The following is a 24962-nucleotide window of genomic DNA, read 5'->3' as shown; positions in this document are numbered from 1 at the left end:
ATCCGTGCTTGAATTATTTATTACATCAAGGAAAAATTATTCATAGAATAAAAATAGGTTTTACAGCTTTGCTGTGAAACCCTAATAAGTAGGTCTGCAGGTCTGAATAATCTATGTTATGATTGATTGTCCATTACTTTGAGCCAAGGGCAAAATTGTGGTGCAGATATTGCTTGGGAAGAACAGTAGGCAGGGTGTCCAGGGGTCCTCTCCTGGAATTTAACATTTTAAAACTAATTTCCTGCAATTCTAGTTTGACGTGACTTACTTTGCCTCTTTTGAGTGGTATTTTGAAAACAGAGTATGAGGGCTCCCAAGTGACACAGTGGTCTAAGGCACTGCATCTCTACAGACCCTGGTTCGATTCCATGCTGTGTCACAACCGGCCGTGATTGGGGGTCCCATAACACGGCGCACAATTGGCCCGGTGTTGTCCGGGTTAGGGTTTGGCCGGGGTAGGCCGTCATTGTAAATAAGATTTTTTTCTTAACTGACTTGCCTAGTTAAAGGTTCAATTAAAAATTAAAATGAAGTTTAAAAGTTCATATTCATATCCAAATAATGGTGTTGACTCATCCTATACTCGTATTGGTGGCCAAAGAATAAATTAGAGAAACTTTTTTTTTTTACAAAACCCCACCTCAAACAAATCACTTGCATTTCCTCCTGAGGAGTAGCTGGCCAATCAGCGGTCTACTTGCATGAACGTTTTAAAGACGGGTATACTCCCACACCGTTACAACACAGAAAAGCTTTTTTTTTTTTTTTTTTATAAACATACTTAATTCCAGGAAAACTATTTAAGTCATATTGTAGTTAATTATAGGCCATACATCTGGAAACACTGGACAGTTACTGTAAACACAGTTGACCAACAGCAGGGGATTAAATAATATAAGAAATTGTGTAACAGCAGGTGACACACTACGGCATTAGCTACATCGTCATTAATTGCAAAACTCGAATGACATGGTTGAACTGAGGATACACCAGGACTCAAAACAAAAAGTCCTGCGGATCACGGAAAGGCCACAACTTTGGTTTAAAAGCCTTCAGTTGTGATATTCAACAGAATACGCTACATTTTGCAAGCCTTCCGACTCGCGATGCCCGGGTGTTTGAGCTAATGCGCAGAAGCAATCACAACGTGTTTTGAGGAAAAAGGTCACGAACTCTGACCCTGCCTGAAGCAGGAGCAAAAGACAGAAAAATAACTAATTATTACCTATATACACTGCGTACAACAAGCAGAGCAGGTAAGACAACTGAATTGTGCGCGAAAGCTGCCATGAAAAAACACGTCATGCATCACATAATGAAGAATACATTTGCCAAGCCAGCAGCCGGAGGGGAAGCTGCCATTAGCTAACGTAGCTATTTCGTAGACTTTGCTATTGATTCCGGACCAAGAGTGCACCAAAACCGGCAAGTAATGAGATATCACAACCATACGGATACTCGGTATTATTTTGGCACTAAACGGCAGTGTAGTTAGCGAACTCAAACAAATCGATATTCGCGTGCCAGTTATTAGTTAAAACGTGTATGCTAGCAAGCGGGCTAGCTGTGAATCCTGTACGAGAATGCTAACTAAAATTACCTAGCGCGATGAAATTGGTTCGATTTCCGAAGCTGATGTTCAAATATGAACACCTAGCTAAATGTTCGTTTGTATTGGACCAACAACAATTTGAAACGGTTCCAACTGCATTTTCAATTCCTAGCTAACATTAAATTTGTGCGTTCTTATTCCTTGTTGTCAACCGCGAAGTCCCGCCACTCGCTGGCTGCGTTTTGGTATGGGCCTTGAACCCTAGCGTGCTTTAACCCTTCAATGTTGACCTTTCACCTACAGGAAAAGAAATACCTTTATCTTCCGTATCGATTTTAAATAGTTAGCTACTAGACCAGAGCGTGTTTGTTGTACTTACATTAATATCGATGGTTGTAAGGCTAGTTAACGAACTACATGTTATGTGATATTTCTCAGCTTGGTGAAGACGGCCACAAATGCAGATACCAAGCATGCTAGGCCGTGCAATTATACCACGGTGTGTCCCATAGTTAGCTAGTCGGCTAGCATGCACATTCCGAGTTGATCAACCCCTAACGTCGTTACTCTCACGATGTTAAAAAACAAAAATAGTCTGTACTAGATTGACTAACCCTCCTGTTTTCTCACATTAGTAGCAACGAACGACCTAGCTAGCTTCCTGCATAGGACATGGGCAGGCATTTCAACCCGATTTGGTGATTTCTGTTATGACCCAAATAAATCACAGCTCGTTTTTGGACTCGTTTTACCGGATTAAGTAGAATGCCGTTGGAAATTAATGTTCAAAGTTCAATGTCTATATCTAAAATGTAAGTTGACAAGACATTTTGATAAATATCCTGATGTCAAACCGCAGTTTGTGTCCAAATCTATGACCGATATGCAGAAACAGATTTCATGTTTAGGTTTCAGAATATCAATCTACACATGTGTCACAATAATAACAATATTACTTGTATTTGTTTTTTTGTTTAAAAATGAAGACCGTATAAACTGCACACACACCGAAAACCCAGTTTTGACAAGTGGCAATAAAAATCACTCAGAAATGTGCTCAAAAAAACATACGAAACTTTTACATCAACTGGTTGGAGGACAACCTTCAGAACACAGTCATCATGTAATTTCGTATTTTAAGTTCAAGTGGGTCTCCAACGCGGTAGGCTAAGTGTAACGCAACACTTTTGTTAATCCATCGATGTGAGGTTGAAATCAATAGGACAGGAGGCAAACGTTTGGGGTGTAGCACTGTTTAAACTAACACTATTCAAAGGCCACAATGAAACTTGGAATAACATCTACTTGGTTGTTCAGAGGAGACCTTTAGGGGGCTTATCTACACTGAACAAAATTTTTACTGCAACAATTTCAAAGATTTTACTGATTTATAGTTCATATAAGGAAATCAGTCAATTGAAATAAATTTATTAGGCCCTCATCTATGGATTTCACATGACTGGGAATACAGATATGCATCTGTTGGTCAGAGATACCTTTAAAAAATAGGTAGGGGTGTGGATCAGAAAACCAGTCAGTATCTGTCTGACCACCATTTGCCTCATGCAGCGCAACCCATCTTCTTCCCTTAGAGTTGATCAGATTGTTGATTGTGGCCTGTGGAATGTTGTCCCACTCCTCCTCAATGGCTGTACGAAGTTGCTGGATATTGGTGGGAACTGGAACACACTGGTGTACACGTCTATCCAGAGCATCCCAAACAGGCTCAATGGTATGCAGGCCATGGAAGAACTGGGACATTTCAGCTTCTAGGAATTGTGTACAGATCCTTGCGACATTATCATACTGAAGCATGAGGTGATGGAGGCGGATGAATTTCACAAAAATGGGCCTCAGGATCTCGTCACAGTATCTTTGTTCATTCAAATTGTCATCCATAAAAATGCAATTGTGTTTGTTGTCTGTAGCTTATGCCTGCCCATACCATAACCCCACCAAGGGGCACTCTGTTCACAATGTTGGCATCAGTAAACTGCTCTCCCACACAATGCCATACACATGGTCTGCGGTTGTGAGGCTGGTTGGACATACTGCCAAATTCTCTAAAACTAAGTTGGAGGCAGCTTATGGTAAAGGAATGAATATTAAATTCTCTGGCAACAGCTCTTGATGGACATTCCTGTAGTCAGCATGCCACTTACACGCTCCCTCAACTTGAGACATCTGTGGCATTGTGTTGTGACAAAACAACACATTTTAGTGACCTTTTATTGTCCCCAGCACAAGGTGCACCTGTGTAATGATAGTGATGTTTAATCAGCTTCTTGAAATGCTACACCTGTCAGGTGGATGGCAACCAACTTTAATACTGCCACCAACTGGACTGGAGTGTGTGGATCTTGTTCATTGTTCAATCACAAACGTGATGCTTGTAAAAACCAATGAGTCGATGGGAGAGGCAGGACTTGCAGCACACCAAGCGTCTAAAATAGAACCAAGTTCTCAAGTGACTGTTGACGCATGTGTAGGGCTGTTACAGTGACCCTATTACCCCCACACCAGCGGTCAAGAGTCATGACTGCAGTCAAATTCCACATGCTCAAGCTTTGATGCTCATTAGCAGCCTACCAAACTTGCTAACTGCCTGGTACTCAGCACTCTATTGTCCCACTAATCACTCTCACTGCAATGCAAATGTCATCTAAAATCAAATCAAACACTTCATGAGAGCCCATGAGCTCATGTTGTGCAACATTCTTTAGGCTGTGCAATAGAATGAGAAGACAACGTTTTGATGGCCTCTATTAAAAAGAGGATCCCATCATCTTTCTATAGGCTAGACCTACTATATTTATTTATTTCTCAACTTATATTAAGCACAATCCTTTGCTTTACAACAGGTACAACTGACTAGTTATCCCCTTCTCTTTCTGCTGTTCTGAGACAAAATGGTCCATTCTAAATTGAAACTAATTTCACAAATATAATATATGTAAAGGCAAGCTCTGATGCTCGCTGGATCTGGCAGAGCTTGAAACTATTACGGACTACAAAGGGAAACCCAGACACAAGCTGCCCAGTGACGTGAGCCTACCAGATGAGCTAAATGCCTTTTATGCTCGCTTCGAGGCAAGCAACACTGAAGCATGCACGAGAGCACCAGCTGTCCAGACAGATTACCTTGACGTGTACTCAAAGCATGCGCGGACCAACTGGCAAGTGTTTTCGCTGACATTTTCAACCTCTCCCTGACCGAGTCTGTAATGCCTACATGTTTCAGACCACTATAATCGCTGTGCCCAAGGAAGCGAAGGTAACCTGTCTAAATGATTACTGCCCCGTGGCACTCACGTTGGTAGCCATGAAGTGCTTTGAAAGGCTGGTCATGGCTCACATCAACACCATCCTCCTGGACACCCTAGACCCACTCCAATTCGCATACCGCCCCAACAGATCCACAGATGACGCAATCTCAATCGCACTCCACACTGCCCTGTCTCACCTAGACAAAAGGAACACCTATGTGAGAATGCTGTTCATTGACTACAGCTCAGCGTTCAACACCATAGTGCCCACGAAGCTCATCACTAAGCTAAGAACTCTGGGACAAAACACCTCCCTCTGCAACTTGGACTTCTTGATGGGCTGCCCCCAGGTGGTATGAGTAGGTAATAACACATCTGCCACACTGATCCTTAACACTGGGGCCCCACAGGGGTGTGTACTTAGTCCCCTCCTGTATTCACTGTTCACCCACGACTGTGTGCCCAAACACGACTCCAACACCATCATTAAGTTTGCTGATGACAAAAAGTGGTAGGCCTGATCACAGACAATGATGAGACGACTTGTAGGGAGGAGGTCAGAGAACTGGCAGTGTGGTGCCAGGACAACAACCTCTTCCTCCGTGTGATCTAGACAAAGGAGCTGATCGTAGACTACAGGAAAAGGCGAGCCGAACAGGCCCCCAAAAATACAGAGCTTAAAGAGTTTAAAGTTCCAAACTATTATGGTCCAAACATCACAAAACAGCCATGAAGAGGACACGACAAAACCTTTTCCCCCTCAGGAGACTGAAAATATTTGTCATGGGTCCCCAGATCCTCAAAAGGTTCTACAGCTGCACCATCGAGAGCATCCTGACCAGTTGCATCATCGCCTGGTATGGCAACTGCTCGGCATCTGACCATAAGGCGCTACAGAGAGTAATGCGAACGGTTCAGTACATAACTGGGGCCAACCTCCCTGCCATCTAGGACCTATACAATCGTTGGTGTCAAAAGAAAGCCCATAAAATTGTCAGAGAGTCCAGTCACCCAAGTTATAGACTGTTTTCTCTGCTACCGCACAGCAAGCGGTACCGGAGCGCCATGTCTATGACCAAAAGGCTCCTCAACAGCTTCTACCCCCGAGCCACAAGACTGCTGAACAATAAATAAAATCACCACCGGACAATTTACATTGAGTATCCCAGCACACTGACTTGGTACCGGTGCCTGCTGTATATAGCCTCGTTATTGTTATTTTTATTTATTTATTGTAGTCTGCTTGGTAAATGTTTTTTCTTGAATATTAAATGAATACTCTTCTTGAACTGCACTGTTGGTTAAGGGCTTGTAAAGTAAGCACTTTTCACAGGAAAGTCTACAGTTGTTGTATTCATTTTCAATACAAATAAAGTTTGTTTTGAAGTTAAGAATAGTCTGATGGGTGACAATATTAGCCCATCAGTTGTGAATGATTCCCAGCGAGTGCAGTAAGGCAAGAAACAGCGCATGCCTTCTTTTTTACAACTTTTCCAAATCATAGTCGCATACCTCATGTAGCCTAGCCCATAGACCTATATGCTGATACGGTTTGTATCACAACTAAAGTGGTCAAATAACTTTAAGCACATTTAATTTTCTTTACAGCCTGTGTAGAGCCTAACTGGCATGCAATTTAGGGAAGATAATTTTTACCACATTCACCTTTATAATAAAGCATTAGATGCATAATTGCATTTGCGGTCACTTTTAAGAAAAGTGTTTTCCTGCTAATTGCATCTTGGAACGTTCACGCTTGTGTGCACATTGCTGCTCTTATAATGTGAAGAAATGGCCCAGTAGTTTATCAACATTAAGCTAAATGTTCTGATCTTTTTATTAGCCTCATTGCCTTCATTTGGAATCTATCACATCCCACAACTGTCCCAGAGTATGTTTGGAGTATTTATTTCTTGCATAAGTTGACCAATAGAATAGGTAAACTTTTGTACTATGGGAGACAGTAGATTGTTTTTTTAACTAGGCAAGTCAGCATAGAACAACTTCTTATTTTCAATGATGGCCTAGGAACAGTGCAACTAAACTACTGGGCCAGTTCAGAGGCAGAATGACAGATATTTACCTTTGTCAGCTCGGGGATTCGATCTCGCAACCTTTTGGTTACAAGTCCAACGCTGTAACCACAAGGCTACCTGCCACCCCATAGGCTAATGCTTTTGCTGTTCGTTAGGCCTACTCATCTTGTTAGCTGACAAAGTAAATATGGACAGTTCTAACATCTTCAATTATGCACCTCGGAATTCGATAAGAAGGACGCACACAGTTGCGTCCCTAATGTGTCTGTCTTCACTTGTAGCCTACTTCGGAGTTGAGATGCCTGTGAGAAGGAACCGATCACGTGATGGGTATTGGCTAATCAAAATTGAGATATCTGAGCGGTGCTTCGGAGCACGGTGATTGGCAGCCGGGCGAAGGGAATTATAATTATTATATTCAGCCCAAGGGCACAACAGCCACTTTCGCTGCAAAAGGCATTAAAAATGATTTTTTTTAGGGGGCATTACAGCCACAAGGGGATTTGTATCTACTGTAGTCCACAGCCACATGTCATAGCCAGATCAGGGCCTAACATAAGCGCAACTCACAGTATGCTATTCTGTTCTTCTGAAATAGACTGCATTTTCTTCATAGTGTGTTTCCTCAGACCTGTCTAAAATAAATAATACATTTTATTGTAACGGTGTAGGCTATATTTACATGTATTTATTAGACTTTTTCAAATGTAGATGTTCCAAAGGTCTGCATCAGCGGCTTGTAGCTTTTGTGTGGAAGCCAAGAGCTGCTAAACATGTTTGTTAATTAAAGGTCAATTACCGTGAGACCAGCAGTTACTATTAGCTTGACAATCACAGGCTGACAATTTCATGACTGTCACAGTCCTACGCGCGTGAGCAGTTTGGATGAAATGATTGAATAACATTTATTCTGCAACATTCGTGTACGCTACGTGGCCGGTTTGGTCAGCATGCAAGTCCTGCGCACCCCAGCATGTGACCAAATCAACGGTACAACACCAAAGATATTGATTTAAAAAAAAAAAAAAAAGTAATCGATCTTATGTTATCGTGATGACTAAACTTTTATTCTAACATCACCAATCTGAAGTAAAATAGGATGTCATTCCACAAAATTTTATGGGGTGAAAATGCAAGTTTGTGTAAGGTAGTAACACAAACGGTCCACATTAGGGAAATTAGCGCAATCCAAAATACGTTTATATGGCAAAATAATTCAACATGTCAATTAAGATGATAGTATATGTTGCCCAATCACAAACCATTGCAACAATGACATCGTTTTCTCACTAATTTAACCATTTAGAGAGTTTAAAAATGCTCTCGAACAACGTTTTACCGGGCGCTCTACACTAGAGCTATAATGTCTGCAGCAGCCTGAACATTTGACGTCCATAATTATGGTATGTAAGAATGTAGGCCTATGTTTGTCCTCTCATTGTATAGACCTGTTACTGGCCCCATCCGTATGGCCTAGTACTAACTATATTGTGTCTATTTTGTGTTTTGCTATGATATTAATAAGCCCATTTGCTACACATCTCACTCTCTGAGAACTGATGCAAATATGTTTATCATCGATTTTCAATGCATACCCAGTAACTGAAACATTCCTTCCTTCCTACACAGTTTGATGTGCCTCCTTGGGGCTTTGATGTGAGCAGCAGCAGAAGGAAACAGAATCAGTGTCATGGACAGACAGACTCAGAGGATTCAGCTGGTGTCAGCTGATGGTGGCATGATGGGACACCGTATCCAGGTAGTGTAACGGACAAGTAATTTCCTGCTCTGAGACATGGCTGTGACCTCCACGTCTCAGGTTATCCCTTACCCCTAAACTGTTGGTCAAGGCTATTATTAGTCAACATCCGCATGACTAGTACCTTCATATGACTTCAAGATTAAACAATAGCAGAACGTACAGCATCAGGGTTAGATTCCAGACAGTATACTAACCCAACATAATTTGGCTGATGTATTTCTGTTATTCTCATATAAGTTGACTTGAATATGCTCCTTTCCTTCCAGATTGTGACAGACCAGTCCACGGGCCAGAAGATCCAGATCGTCACTGCATTGGAGCAGGGTTCTGGTGGGAAGCAGCAGTTCATCCTGGCTAACGCAGACTACTCCACGGCAGGCAAGGTAATCCTAGCCAAACAAGAGGCCTCGTCCCCGGGCAAGGTGATCCTGGCGGCCCCAGACGGTTCAGGGGTAAATCAGCTGCTGTTTGCCTCCCCTGACCTGGCTGGCCAGCAGATGCAGGTAGAGGCCTCGGCCTGCACCACCAATATTCTAGTCTCTTACTACCTTCTATTCAGAATATTGCTATCCACAAAATTCTGGTTCCCCTAGCATAGATTAAAGCTACGATCTCTGATGAGTTTTTCAGTCAAACATCCCCCCGCCATTTTGTTTTGGTATACAGCTGAGGGATGGGGTTAGGGAAATGTAACCCCTCTCAAATTCATATTAGACAGCACTCTATATGCAAGGATTGACAGTCCATTTAGTCCAGTACAATGCTTAATCTGTGAGGGAAACAGGCCCCTAGAAATATCTTTGACATCTGATATGAATGCCTCTTTTGCTTTTTGTGTGCGTTGTATTTCCAGTTTGTGACGGAAGGGTCAGACCAGGCCCTTTCCAAGCCCGTGGTGGAGTACTGTGTGGTGTGTGGAGACAAGGCCTCAGGTAGGAATGAAATGCACTTGAACTGGTCTGACCCTTCTTGAACCCTCTCTTCTCGTTGTGTTACTGATCCTGTCCCCCTCCCTTCTCCTTGCCCAGGTCGTCACTATGGGGCAGTGAGCTGTGAGGGCTGTAAGGGTTTCTTCAAGCGCAGCATCAGGAAGAACCTGGTTTATACATGCAGGGGGTCCGGAGAGTGTGTCATCAACAAGCACCACAGGAACCGCTGTCAGTACTGCAGACTTCAGCGCTGCATGGTCCTGGGCATGAAACAGGACTGTGAGTACCTGCCCCAATCACTTACTGACGTTCACATAGGTATATAATGTTAAACAAACATGCTTCTCTAACATGTAATTTAAGAAATGGTGTCAGTTTGTCAACATCTGCAATGTTCCACAATGCCCTGTGTTGTTACTAGTCCGTATGTTTGAGGGGATCAGTTTGAGCAAAGTGGAGGTATTGATCACATAACGGCTGTTTTACACACCCACTCTAAGAACCCAAATCATCTGATTTCATTTATATATTCCAATATTTCTTTCTGACTGTCCTCATAGTAGCACACAGTTGCAATGCTAAATTCCTGTCACTTTTACATTTTGGGATGGTTTTCATGATAAAGGCATGTCATGTGCAAAAAAGACACTTCCGAGCAATACTTTTTCGATCTAAACGTTCAAGGCAGAGGTCGCATATGGGGGAACGGTTTTGTATCAGGATTCAGATCCACTAAAGCCTTGTTCACATTGGCAGTTTGAAGTGACTCAAAACATTTATTTTCCATATCTGATTTAAAATCTGTTATTTTTTCTGCGGTCTGAACAGCAAAAAAACACATGGAATTAGATATTTCAAGCCATATTTCAAACCACCTTTGTAGGTGGGTTGAAATCGGATACAAATCAGATTCCCGGCCACGCGACTTGTCTGAACAGTCAACTCAGATTTATTTGACTGTTATTTGGCGCATCTTGTTGCTTCCTAGCTATGCTGTTGACAGTTTTGACAAAAACGTGTGGTAGGATGTTAATTGTTTACAAACAAATGAGTGAATGTGCTAGAAAACTAAACAGCTAGGCCTACCTAGCTAGTTTGACTGCTGTGGCTAGCCAAAAAGTTGGATCATCTTATCCTTTGAAACTTTAAAAGCATTCTTACACTATGATTTTTAACATTCAAAGCAACTGGGAAATGTCCATGGCTGGCATTGTTGTCACCTTAGCTTGATAACTTCTGAGTGATAGGAAGCACGAGCACCACCACCAATCAGCCTACACCACTGCGCACACATCCATTGTTGCTATGACAACTAGCATAGACATGTCAGCAAATGACTGCTGTCTGAACACACCCAAATCCTGTTTGGTCACTTGTAACTTGCTGTTTGGATAGTCAGTATTCAAAAATTGATTTGTAAAACAAAACTTATTTGAGCATTATGGCCTGCAGTGTGAACAAAGCTTTAGACTATTTTTACACAGATTACTCAGATTCCATGTGGTTTTTTGTTTGTTTGCTGTTTACACATTAAGAAAATATCAGATATGCAAATTATTTGGCGGAAGTTCTGAATTTAGCTGCCTGTGTAAACACAGCCATAATTAGTAGTTATTTGGGATGGAAGGTCACTTGTAAATCACTGGTTCTGTGTAGTCTGACTGCAATGTAGTCGATCACAAAATGCACATAAGCATGGCGGATTAAAGTTAACTGTTCTCTTCCTCTCTCTCAGCCGTTCAGTGTGAGAGGAAGCCGGTGGAGGTATCCAGAGAGAAGTCTATCAATTGTGCTGCATCTACCGAGAAGATCTACATCAGGAAGAACCTGTGTAGTCCTCTGGCTGCCACGCCCACCTTCGTCACCGACAAGGAAACCGCCAGGTACTACAAGGAGACAGCCAGGTACTGCAGCTGGCTTAAGGGCCCCATCACATTGAGCAACGCAGCATACAATTATAAAACCAACTCTTATGTATTTCATTGGGGAAGTTGGTTTGGAGTGGTGGAATATAGGCGCATGAGGTCACACCAAACACAGCCTCAAAAGGCACAGGGTACATACTCCACCGTAAGCTCTGTGTGGGATGCGTTACCAGTGTGTGTGAGCCCTAATTAATTAGTTGATGTTACTGATTAGCTGGAGTGGACACACCTGTGTTCCCATGTAGAAATCAGTCCATAGAGTCCACTCAGAGAGAAAGAGGTGAAGTCAAGAGGGATAACTGGTCCCAAAATCTGTCTTCTCCAGCAGGTGGCTTTTAAAAATATTTTTTTTCCACTCACCGAGCAAGGAGTTTTTGTATGAAGGTTAGTAAGAGGGTTGAATTTGGTTAACAAAAAAATATAATTGCTTATTTGCTACGCATGGCTTATTTGATCAAATAGAAGTTCCGTAATGCTTAGGTTGCACAAATATAAGTAGGAAACGTGACAACCCGGCAACTTTGACAAAAAAAACCACTTTATATCGGAGTTGTTCCTGTTCACGCGTATCTGCCCTCCGACTACCCTCCATTTTTTTTTAAAGACATTTCTTTTTGTTGTTAGAGTGGCCACTTGAGTATCTGAGAAGACTAACCACTGTTTCACAGTCTCAATCATTCCTAGTTGGACCTCCAATTCATCTGCACCGATTGGAAAATACTTCACAGGTGAAAACAATAGGGTGGAAGCTCAACATTGGCTGAGTTTCAACAGGCAGCCCAGTTCTGATATTTTTTTCACTAATTGGTCTTTTGACTAATCAGATCAGCTCTGAAAAAGATCTGATGTGAACAGATTGATGTGATTGGTCAAAAGACTTGGGGTGCCTGTCTAAACGCATCCAAAATAGGCTAGCGTTCAACCTTTTTTCCAGATTAGTGTAAATGAAGAGGATGGTTAGGGTAAACGGAATGACTGTATAGCCATTTGGCTGCATTTATACAGGCAGCCCAATTCTGATATTTCTCCACTAACTGGTCTTTTGACTGATCAGCTCTTTTGCTATTAATTGGGCAAAATATCCGAATTAGGCTGCCTGTGTAAACGCACCCTTTGAGATCTCTGTGGGATTAGATGGTAGAATTGAAGTGTTTGTGTTTGCAGATCAACCAGTTTGCTGGAGTCGAGCATGCTCCTCAACATCCAGCAGCCATTCCCCAAGCTGGAGAACACCATCCTGCTCCCGACATCCCCTGAATCGGTTAGTAACTGCAGCACACGTGGGGGTCACAATATACAAATTAATTTAATTTCATAGTTAGCTCGCATCCACCCGTGGGCTTAAACTCATCTTTTTGAGTTTTACATTATTTTTATTTTTTAAAGTACACATACAAAGCATACATACCACAGAGCCAAAATGTTAAATGTAGTATGTAAAAATAAAAAAACACCCCCCATTGCCTTCAGAAATTATTCATACCCCTTGACTTATTCCACATTTTGTTGGGTTACAGCTTAAATTCTAAATGGGTAAAATAGATTTCATATATTTCTGTATTTTCAATAAATTTGCAAAGCTGTTTTAAAACATGTTTTCATTTTGTTATTATGGGGTATTGTGTGTAGAAAAAAAATATAGAATGAATTTTGAGTTCAGGCTGTAACACAACAAAATGTGGAATAAGTCAAGGGGTATGAATACTTTCTGGAGGCACACTATAAGTGAAGACCATCTCTTCCAGGGCAATAGGAGACACCGTATTTATATTTGTACTCAGCCGCAAACCGGAAGAATCATGTCCAAACCAATTTACGATTGGACAAATTGTGGGTGCATAGAAATACTATTTTAAAGTTCGGTATGGGTAGTCTTCCTACGTCTTTCCCTCTATGTAATTGTTAATTTTATCAGGGGAAACTGCAGTTTTATTGACACCGCACTATGGATTTGTTCCCGATAGCCAGAAAGGAAATTCAGTCGTGACAATAGATATTCTGCCGGTTAAAGCAACTGGGATGTTAGTCTGTGATGAGGTCTGATTGAACCAATTTGAGCATCCTGTTAAAGTTTCAGGCAAGGGTTTTATCTAAGGAAGGAAATATATCTATTCACAAATATTTAAAATGGGAAATCGATTGGGACTCCATTATTAATAGTGGTGCTGATTCTCCCTTGTGCCTCTCCATAGAATGACCCATGTCAGGGTGACCTGAGCACCCTGGCCAACGTGGTGACATCACTGGCTCACCTGAACAAGGCCCGAGAGATGAACGACATTACAGACGGCAATGACCTAATGGGTGTGGACGACACCCTTAGCAACGGAGACAGCTCAATGACGGATCTCCAAGGAGACGAACAGACTGCCAGTGACATTACGCGGTGAGGAGATTTCTTATACAGGATTTTAAAGCCACTTTCTGGAATTTTGTTTTATTCTCAGATCCCAGATTGTATCTATTTTTAACCCCCTGGAGTCGCTTAAATCGAAGTTACATAACAACAACAAAAAACATACAAATCTGTCAGTTTAAATTGTTTTTTTAAAATTGGCTGCATCTCAAATCTACCGCATCCGCCAGTGTCGCACTTCCGCATCTGCGGTGAAAGGTGGCAGAGCTCGAGTGGTGTTTGTCAGACCACGATACATCCCTAAAATCGGCCTTCTTATGTAAATGTCTACAGTGTCCGTATGGTTTGACCTACGGGGGAGACTCACGAACACGATGGTGTTCTCCGTTTTGCTCTACGAGGAGACCTGTCGGTACCGTTGATGTGCCGACTTCTGTTTGGTACTGTGAACCGTTTGGGCTATAAACTAATGGGACCCCACTGTGGAAAGGGGAGATTCTCACGAACACAATGGTGCTCTGTTTTGGTCAAGGACCACCACAAGTGTTACTGGACTCGTCTGAAGGTACCGTTTAAAAAACAAAAACAAATGGAAGTATGAAGGTAGTTTTGTTTCTACTCAAAAAAGGGTTTCAATATGTATAAACAAAATATTTCCTGTTTTTTTACATTTTATTTTGTTTTTACATCTCCTAGATTTAAGACGGACACTTCAAAACCTTGTTATTTATTTTGACTGACCTTTTTGCCATTTATGAATATGTTATTCAATGTGTTTCTATGGGCTTCAGTACTAAAGGCTAAAATCTACCTAAAATTCCAAATCAAATAGCTAAATGATCCATATTATGAACATCTTAAAACAATTCCATATGTCAGCTTAGCATCCCTCCTTTCCCAACGTCTTTAAAGAATTTTAATAGGTCAAATGTAATCTGCCTGGATTGACTATCAGCAGTGCTGATTTTAGAGCTGATAAATGTTCTGAGTGTATCAGAAGGAACTTAGAGGTTGTGTTTTCTGTATATCATGGGGCTCAAATTGAATTTTTTCCAGTCAAGGGCCATGTGGTTCCTGTGTTCCTGCCTCAGTTAATTAGGTTTCGTGCTGGTTAGATATTTCCTATCCCAAGATCTGTCAAGCTTGAAGCTTGTTGTCCTTTCTGCAGTCTATTTCTGTATCACTTTCTGAACCTCAACACTAATAGACCTTTTTACCTCTAAGAAAGTAAAGACAATATAAGTACTTTTAGAGATGAATACAGTGCCTTTTGTACATTATGTTGTTAAAGCCTGAATTTTAAAATGGATTACATTGAGATTTATTGGTTACTTGCCTACACACAATACCCCATAATATCAAAGTGGAATTATGTTTTCAATTTTTTTAAACAAATTAATAAAAAATGAAAAGCTGAAATGCCATGAGACAATAAATACGTATTCAGGCCCTTTCTTATGGCAAGCTTAAATAAGTTCAGGAGTAAAACTGTGCTTTAACAAGGCTCATAGTAAGTTGCATGGACTCATTTTGTGTGCAATAATAGTGTTTTTAACATGATTTTGAAGGACTACCTCATCTCTATACCCCACACATACAATATCTGTAGGATGTCTCAGTCAAACAGTGAATTTCAAATAGATTCAACCACAAAGACCAAGGACATTTTCCAATGCCTTGCAAAGAAGGGCATCTATTGGTAGATGGGTAAATTACACTTTGGATGGTGTCTCAATAAACCCAGTCACCACAAAGATACAGGTGTCCTTTCTAACTCAGTTGCCGGAGAGGAAGGAAACTGCTCCGGTATTCCACCATGAGGCCAATGGTAAAACAATTAGGATTTAATGGCTGTGGTAGGTAAAAACTGAGGATTAATCAACATAGTAACTACAAACTTAATTGACAGAGTGAAAATAAGGAAGCTTGTACAGAATAATTTTGTTTCCAAAACATGCATTCTGATTGCAATAAAATAAATATAAATAAAGTATTATGAAAGTAATACTGCAAAAAATGTGGCAAAGCAATTAACTTTTTGTCCAGAATACAGTGTAATGTTTGGGGCAAATACAACACATTACTGAGTACCACTCTCCATATTTTCAAGCATAGTGGTGTCTGCATCATGTTATGGCTATGCTTGTAATCACTAAGGGCTGGAAAGTTTTTCAGGATAAATAAACTAACTGGAGCTAAGCACAGGCATAATCCTAGTGGAAAATCTGGTTGTCTGCTTACCCAGACACTGGACGATTAATTCACCTTTCAGCTGGACAATAACCTAAAACATAAGGCCAAATCTGCACTGGAGTTGCTTACCAAGAACACAGTGAATGCTCCTGAGTAGCGAAGGTAGATTTAGGTCAAAACTATGGAAAGACCTGAAAATGGTTGTGTAGTAATGATCAACAACCAATTTGACAGAGCTTAAATAATTTTTTGGAAGAATAATGGGCAAATGTTGTATAATCCAGGTGTTGAAAGCTCTGATTTATGCTGAAATACTTTATGTAAATTAGATTTCTGTATTTAATTTTTACTAAATGTGTAAATATGTCTAAACATGTTTAGACTTTGTCATTGAGGTATTGTGTGTAGAGAGTGATATAGAACATCTATTTTAATCCATTTTGAATTCCGGCTGTAACACAACAAAATGTGGAATAAGTCATTCGGTTTGAGTCATTTCTGAAGGCACTAAGTGTACTAGTTTGAACTCACGTGTGTGTGTGTGTGTAAAGGGCTTCTACACTACAGAGCCAAAACAGAGATGTACTGAGCTGGCCTGATTACGCATCCATCATAATTGATGGAACCGTGCTGGAAAGGACAATGAGAAAATAAAACATCAGAGCCAGAAGAGTTCGGGTTTAAGTCGGCACTATAGTGTTAATCGAGCACTAATTTTTGATTGACTTGTTTTGTTGTCTCGCTCTCCCACCTCCCCAGAGCGTTTGACACCCTGGCCAAGGCCTTGAATCCTGGTGATGGCTCAGCGGGAGACTCTCTGGAGGCCACATTGCAGTTGATGTCAGGGGACCAGTCAGGCCCTGTGGTGGAGCTGGAGGGGCCCCTTCTCTCAGACAGCCACGTCCCCTTCAAGGTGATGCTCAAAAGTAGTCCACTATAATGGGAAAAGGGTGCCACTTGGGACGCTACCCCACTCAAAGGCCCAGGGGCTGACCATAACGTTAATCCATTTTTAAATCAGGTGTTATCTTAAAATGGAAATTTATTCTCAGTACGTCCTAGAGTGCTTAAAAAATCAAGAGGCCCTGAACTCATTTGCTATGGCAACTTCATTTCCCTGCAGGGATTAATACATATAATTCATCAATCAACTTTTTTTTTTTAAGTCTAATGTCTAGGCCCATTCTTTCTCAATCATGATGTCTCTCTTGCTCACACTCTTTAGTTGATGATGCCTTTGCCCATGCCTGAGTACCTAAACGTGAACTACATCTGTGAGTCGGCCTCAAGACTCCTCTTCCTGTCCATGCACTGGGCGCGTTCCATACCTGCCTTTCAAGCCTTGGGGTGAGTCCCTACCTACCTACTGCTCTCATTCTGTGTCTCTAATTCTCTTCCACTGAATATGGAAGTTGTAAGTAAATGGAAGATGTAAGTATTCAGACCCCTTTACCCTTTTCACATTTTGTTACATTACAGCCTTATTCTAAAATGGATTAAATAAATGTTTTACCTCAACAATCTGCACACAATACCCCATAATGATGAAGCATAAACAGGTTTTTAGAAGTCTTTGCAAAAAAATCAAAATACCTTATTTACATAAGTATTCAGACCATTTGATATGAAACTTGAAATTGAGCTCAGGGTGCATCCTGTTTTCTTTGATCATCCTTAATGTTTCTACAATTTGATTGGAGTCCATCTGATGTAAATTAAATTGATTGGACATGATTTGGAAAGCCCCACACCTGTCTATATAAGGTCCCACAGTTGACAGTGCATGCCAGAGCAAAAAGCAAGCCGTGAGGTCGAAGGAGTTGTCCGTAGATCTCCGAGACAGGATTGTGTCGAGGCACAGATTTGGATAAGGGTACCAAAACATTTCTGTAGCATTGAAGGTCCCCAATAACACAGTGTCCTCCATAATTCTAATTCTTAAAAGGAAGATGTTTGGAACCACCAAGACTCTTCCTAGAGCTATCCGCCTGGCCGAACTGGGCAATTGGGGGAGAAGGGCCTTGGTCAGGGAGTTAACCAAGAACCTGATGGTCAGGTGTTCATGATGGTCACGCTCTGGAGTTCCTCAGTGGAAATGGTAGAAACTTTCAGAAAGACAACCATCTCTACAGCACTACGCCAATCAGGTCTTTATGGTAGAGGGGCCAGCTGGAAGCCACTCCTCAGTAAAAGGCACATGACAGCCCATTTGGAGTTTGCCAAAAGGCATCTAAAGGACTCTCAGACCATGAGAAACAAGATTCTCTGGCCTGATGAAACCAAGATTGAACTCTTTGGCCTGAATGCCAAGCGTCACGTCTGGAGGAAACCTGGCACCATCCCTACGGTGAAGCATGGTGGTGGCAGCATCATGCTGTGAGGATGTTTTTCAGCAGGAAGGACTGGGAGACTAGTCAGGATCGAGGCAAAGATGAACAGAGCAAAGTACAGAGAAATCCTTGATGATAACCTGCTCAGGACCTCAACAGGACAATGACCCTGACCACACAGCCAAGTCAACGCAGAAGTGGCTTTGAGACAAGTCTCTTAATGTTCTGGAGTTCCCCAGCCATACCCCGGACTTGAACCCGATCGAACATCTCTGGAGAGACCTGAAAATAGCTGTGCAACAACACTCCCCATCCAACCTGACAGAGCTTGAGAAGATTTGCAGAGAAGAATGGGAGAAACTCCCCAAATTCAGGTGTGCCAAGCTTGTAGCGTCATACCCAAGAAGACTCGAAGCTGTAATCACTGCATCAACAAAGTACTAATTTAAAGGGTCTTGATAGTTATGTAAAGGTGATATTTCAGTTTTCAAATTTAGTAACCATTTCTAAATACCTGTATTTGCTTTGTCATTATAGGGTGTTGTGTGTAGATTGGGGGGGGGGGACAAGTTAATCAATTGTAGAATAAGGCTGTGACGTAACAATATGTGGAAAAAGTCAAGGGGTCTGAATACTTTCCGACGGCACTGTATATGCAAACTGCCGTGTGTATCAGTCAGCCTTTTTCTGCCTACTGGCCAGAGCACCAAAATGGAAGTATTTGTGTGTCATCCTCTATGATTTTAAATGCAGTGTATATTAATATATTCTCCATGCATGCATTTTAATAAATTAAATGCATCCTGTATTTCCCAGTGATATTGACACTAACCTGGTGAAGTCCTGTTGGAACAAACCGTTTGCCCTGTGCCTGGCTCGATGCTCCAACATTTCGAATGTTGTCTTTTCTCCATAGTGGTCTCGATAATGACATTAACCTGATGAAGGCTTGTTGGAACGAGCTGTTTGCTCTGGGCCTGGCTCAGTGCGCCAACGTTATGAATGTCGCCACCATCCTGGCTGCCATCATCAACCACCTGCAAACCAGCCTACAAGAAGGTACAGGAGGTGGATTGTACAAATGAATACATATTTATCACAGTGTTTACAATAATTGCCAGCAGATTTTTATCCAAAGCGCAGTATGGAGAGTGTGATTTATGCAGCAAACATATTTCCAGGCTCTATCTCAATTGATAAAAATCTGTCCTCCTCGTTGTCTCCTCTTTATCGTAATCTGGACTGATTCGAAAAGACTTGACTGGGAAAAACAATATGGTGGAAGGGAAGCTCATCATTAGGCTAGCTTTCACCTGGTCATTTTTTTTTTTTTGAAAGATCAGTGGATATGAAGGAGAGGAAGGATTTTAGACAAAGAGCCCCAGTGTCCTTCTCCAGTCTTCCTCTTCTGTACATTCCCTGTCCCCCCCCTCCCCTGCAGAGAAGCATCTGCTGAGTCAGAGCCACAGTAGGCTTTTTGTTGTGGGAAAACATGAGGGTGTTTATAGTATTTTAAATGATTTACGCTCCCCTGTTCTCCCCCCCCCCCCCTATAGAGAAGCTGTCCCCAGAGCGAGTGAAGCTGGTGATGGAACACATCTGGAGGATGCAGGAGTTCTGTAACAGCATGGCCAAACTGTCCCCTGACTCGTATGAATACGCCTACCTCAAAGCCATCATCCTCTTTAGCCCTGGTGAGTGGTGGCTGGAGAGAGTGATAAAGAGGGACTGATGCATAATGTAACTCTGTGTTGCAAAGAGTAATTGGTCACATTCCAGACAGTGCAAAGCATCCATGGAGAGAGTGGGAAAAAATAGGAACTTTAGCGTTTTATGTGTTAGTTTTGAAATTAGATTGTAAAGTGCTGATACATTATATGGCCAAAAGTATATGGACACCCCTTTCAAATGAGTGGATTTGGCCATTTCCGCCACACCCATTGCTGACAGGTGTACAGTTATAGGATGCAACCTTTCCAACAAGTCAGTTCGTTACATTTCTGGCCTGCTACAGCTGCCCCGGTTAGCTGTATGTGCTGTTATTGTGAAATGGAAATGTTTAGGAGCAACAACGGCTCAGCTGAGAAGTGATAGGCCACACAAAGCTTGAGACGTAAAGCTTGCTGCCATTGGACTCTAGAGCAGTGGAGACGCATTCTCTGGAGTGATGAATCTTGCTTCACTATTTGGCAGTCCGACGAACAAATCTGAGTCTGGCAGATGCCAGGAGAATCCTACCTGCCCGACTGCATAGTGCCAACTAAGGTTTGGTGGAGGAGGAATAATGGCCCGGGGCTGTTTTATAGTTCGAGCTAGGCCCCTTTGTTCCAGTGAAGAGATCTTAACGCTACAGCATACAATGACATTCTAGACGATTCTGTGCTTCCTATATCGACATGACAATGCCCCTGTGCTCAAAGCGAGGTCCATTCAGAAATGGTTTGTTGAGATCGGTGTGGAAAAACTTGACTGGCCTGCACAGAGCCCTGACTTCAACCTCCATCTAACACCTTTGGGATGAATTGGAATGCCGACTGCAAGCCAGGCCTAATCGCCTAACCTAAGTGCCCCAACCTCACTAATGCTCTTGTCGCTGAATGGAAGCAAGTCCCCTCAGCAATGTACCAACATCTATTGGATAGCCTTCCCAGAAGAGTGGAGGCTGTTATAGCAGCAAAAAGGGGAACCAACTCCAAATGAATGCCCAGAATTTTGGAATGAGATGTTCGACGAGCAGGAGTCTACATACTTTTGGCAATGTAGCGTAAATGAGAAACTGTTGCATGACTCAACTCAATTCCGTGAAAAATGTCACACGATTACGTTCATTGGGCCAACCTCCTGGACACAGATTATGCCTATATATTTATTTTGAATTTAAACAAAATATTTTTATACATTTTTTTTACTATTAAGCTTGTTCATTGGGGAGTCTGTCCCATGCAGTAATACGGCGAATTGTTGCTCGCATCTTCTTAGTGTAGTTAGGTGCTGCCCTTCAGACAACAGTTCCCAGATCCTCAGCAAACTATTTAAACAAAAGAAAGTACACTGGACCTTGACTCCCCATGGATTTGCTGTGTACATAAAAGGGAGAGTTATTATAGATGTGGAGTTGGACCCTTTCCTTTTGCTTAATCTACTTGTTCTGCGTCTTTGCCAAGAACTATACTGAACAAAAATATAAACACAACTATTTCAATGATTTTACGGAATTAATATGTGGAAATCAGTCAGTTTAAATAATTAATTAGGCCCTTATCTATGGATTTCACATGACTGGGAATAAAGATTTGCATCCCATTACCTATACCTTAAAAGAAATGTGCCTTTCATTGGGCTTTAGGATCTCATCACGGTATTTTTGTGCATTTAAATTGCCATCGATTTTAAAATGCAATTGTGTTCATTGTCTGTAGTTAATGCCTGCTTATACCACAACCCCAATGCCACTATGTTGACATCAGCAAAACGCTCGCCCACATGACGCAATACACGTGGTCTGCAGTTGAGGCCGGTTGGACATACTGCCAAATTCTCTAAAACGACGTTGGAGGCGGCTTATGGTAGAGAAATGAACATTCAATTATGGCAACAGCTCTGGTGGACATTCTTGGAGTTAGCATGCCAATTGCTTGCTCCCTCGACGCTTGAGACATCTGTAGAATTGTGTTGTGACAACTGCACATTTTAGATTGGCCTTTTATTTTCCCCCAGCACAAGGTGCACCTTTGTAATGATCATGCTGTTTAATCAGCTTCCCGATATGCCACAGCTGTCAGGTGGATGGGTTATTTTGGCAAAAGGGGGGATGTAAACAAATTTGTGCACCATTTGAGAGAGATTTTTTTTGTGCGTATAAAGAATTTCTGGGATCATTTATTTTAGTTCAAGAAACATAGGACCAACACTTTATATGCGTTTTTATATTTTTGTTCAGTGTATAAAAGACAGCAGTGAAATAGAAACATGTAGATAGTCAGTGAAGGTTGTTTGGTACCATGGTGATTGTCTGATGCGGTACCATTCCTTTTGTTTAATGAACTTGTACTCTGTGTGTGTGTGTGTGTGTGCGTGCTATAGACCACCCAGGCATTGACAACACCTTACAGATCGAGCGGTTCCAGGAGAAGGCTTACATGGAGCTACAGGACTATGTTACCAGGACCTACCCAGAAGACTCCTATCGGTCAGTAACTCGCTACATTCTACCACTAAATCCAACTATAACATAATTTCCTCGATCATTCATCTTCCAATTCTGTTTCTCGACCACTGTTTTTGCCTGAATGGTCAAATTCGAATGCTTTCCTGCCTTCAATTATAAATGATTTATTGGCATGACATTCACATGAATATTATTGCCAAAGCAAAGATCCATAACATTCTAAAATGTCTCTACCTGTCAGGTTATCCAAACTGCTGCTGCGTCTCCCGGCCCTGCGGCTGATGAGTGCAGCGGTGACAGAGGAGCTGTTCTTCGCTGGCCTCATCGGCAACGTGCAGATAGACAGCATCATCCCATACATCCTCAAGATGGAGTCCACCGACTACAACAGCCAGGTGGCCACTGGAGTCTGACATTTTGACCTGACCCACTCCGACCTGGTCGCCACAGCAGTCTAGAAGCGCCTCCTGGTCACCATGGCAACTTCACCTGCAGGCCAACTGTAGGGCTGTAGGCGAGCTTCCAAGGTAAAAATGCAGGGTCGTGTTCATTAGGGCACACCATTAGCAAAAAAAAAACATCTGTGGGAAGTTCAGATCGTGCCTCCATGTTTTCTTTTTTTCCCGCTCCATTTTGGACGGTTTTCTTTCCGTTTCGTACCTACTGAACACAACCCAGGTTGGCTGCATTGCTGTGTGTCCACCTCCCTAAACAGAATCTGAAGGTTTTCTCAATGGAATCAGATGACCTTCAATGCTGAAACAATCCTCTTCTTTGACAACCTGATTATTGCTCAAGAAGGAAGACTATGTAGTCCACACACACAGACACACATACAGCCGCCACGCCTAATGTTATCCTCAGCTTCAACAAATGAACTTTGAGTGAGTCAATCAAGCTTTGTAAATTGTGCTCATTAGTAATGTACAGTACATTTACATATGTAGGATAAATGTTGTTGCTGAGAATTTTCCTGCACAACAGGAAATGCAAACTTGTGTATTCAGGGTATAAAAAGGCTTCTGAAGTTTGTACTTTCCGCTTTAAAATGTCCAACTTGATTTGCCTTGACCACTTATTTTTTTTATCAACCCCTACAGATTTATTTTGTCCACATTATTCACAATTCCTGTTTCAACTGGATTATTTTCCTGCTGTTGCAAACTGGCTCAAATTAAGATCCTTCATCTGCTTCTGATCTCGTTTGTATTATGATGAACGGACAGAGGAGCTGTTTTACTTTTTCCGAGGGCCCGTCTCCTCTGTTTTCAACATGCACTTGTATTATTCCCCCCCCAAAATTGGAGAAACTTTTTGTCAATGTTGGTTTGCCATGATGTGATCAGTTAAGGTTATAACCTTTATGGTATTTGTTTGCTAATCCGAAGGAAAAGGCTTGTCATGAGTCAACTCTTGTCTAACTTGGAACTCAAAGTATCATGTATGTATGTGTAAATATGTATATAGAAATATGTGGAGAAAAAGCTATCATGGACAAAAGATGCTTATTACAAGAATTTTCAGCTTTTTGACATGTAAATGTAGTTGCTAAAACAATTGTCAAGTCATTTCAAAATAAAATGACATTTCAATGGTCAATCAAATGTATTATAGAATTATTCATACTTTTCAATGATGGGATGACCTTTTTTGATGACCACTTCAGTTGGAGCCTGGTTCCAGATCCGTTTTAAGCTATTGTTACGAAACCAATAACTAGCCTGCTAATATTGTTGTACTTGCTTTGTCTAGCGATCTTAGGCCTAGTCTGTAACCTGAATGTGTGCATTTGTGAGAAGTCAGCGTATGTGCCTTGGTGTTGAATGTACCCTACATGTGCCCAGGGCAGTGCTTCATTTGTAAATCGGGAGGTTCCAGAACAAAAAGTGAGTGTGAGAGGGGGGAGCTGTGAGTGCATGAAAAAATATACAAATGTATTCGGCGCAGATGTTATTGCGAGTGTAGCATAATGCTTGTGTTCCTAGTTCCAACAGTGAAGTAATACTTAATAATACACATCTAAAAAGTAAAATAATGGAATTAATAAATATTAGGTAGAGCAATGTCTGGAGTATAAATTAATTATATAGTCAAGTTTGGACACACCTTCTCTTTCAAGGGTTTTTATTTGTACTATTTTCTACATGTAGAATAATAGTGAAGACATCAAAACTATGAAATACCACCTATGGAATCATGTAGAAACCAAAGTGTTAAACAAATAAAAATGTATTTTGAATTTGAGATTCTTCGAAGTAGCCACTCTTTGCCTTTGACAGCTTCGCACACTCTAGGCATTCACTCAACCAGCTTCATGAGGTAGTCATCTGGAATGCATTTCAATTAACAGGTGTGCCTTGTTTTAAGTTCATTTGTAGAATTTCTTAATGCGTTTGAGCCAATCAGTTGTGTTGTGACAAGGTAAGGGTGGTATACAGAAGATGG

The 24962-nt window shown here is 41.5% G+C and overlaps 1 protein-coding gene across 4 annotated transcripts; it reads left to right on the top strand.

The window, feature by feature from the left end:
• Positions 1-788: 788 nt before the first annotated feature.
• On the top strand, positions 789-24761 carry LOC135524057 (nuclear receptor subfamily 2 group C member 1-A-like). Of its 4 annotated transcripts, none has more exons than XM_064951206.1 (14): positions 789-1256; positions 8484-8613; positions 8883-9119; positions 9470-9548; positions 9645-9824; positions 11281-11449; positions 12635-12731; positions 13663-13856; positions 16779-16932; positions 17245-17366; positions 19266-19408; positions 19906-20043; positions 22433-22538; positions 22759-24761. In XM_064951206.1, the coding sequence occupies exons 2-14, from the start codon at positions 8545-8547 to the stop codon at positions 22928-22930; spliced, it is 1860 nt and encodes a 619-aa protein (XP_064807278.1). In that variant the 5' UTR covers positions 789-1256; positions 8484-8544; the 3' UTR covers positions 22931-24761. The 4 variants fall into 4 exon arrangements, with proteins under 4 accessions (XP_064807278.1, XP_064807280.1, XP_064807279.1 ...); XM_064951208.1 differs by having other exon boundaries at positions 789-1425; positions 8883-8999; XM_064951207.1 differs by having other exon boundaries at positions 789-1425; positions 11281-11428.
• Positions 24762-24962: the final 201 nt, after the last annotated feature.

This window comes from Oncorhynchus masou, chromosome 31, assembly GCF_036934945.1.
Source record: "Oncorhynchus masou masou isolate Uvic2021 chromosome 31, UVic_Omas_1.1, whole genome shotgun sequence".
Classification (NCBI taxonomy): Eukaryota; Metazoa; Chordata; class Actinopteri; order Salmoniformes; family Salmonidae; genus Oncorhynchus; species Oncorhynchus masou.
The sequence above is the reverse complement of the archived record's forward strand: the minus strand, read 5'-3'. Positions and strand labels throughout refer to the sequence as shown.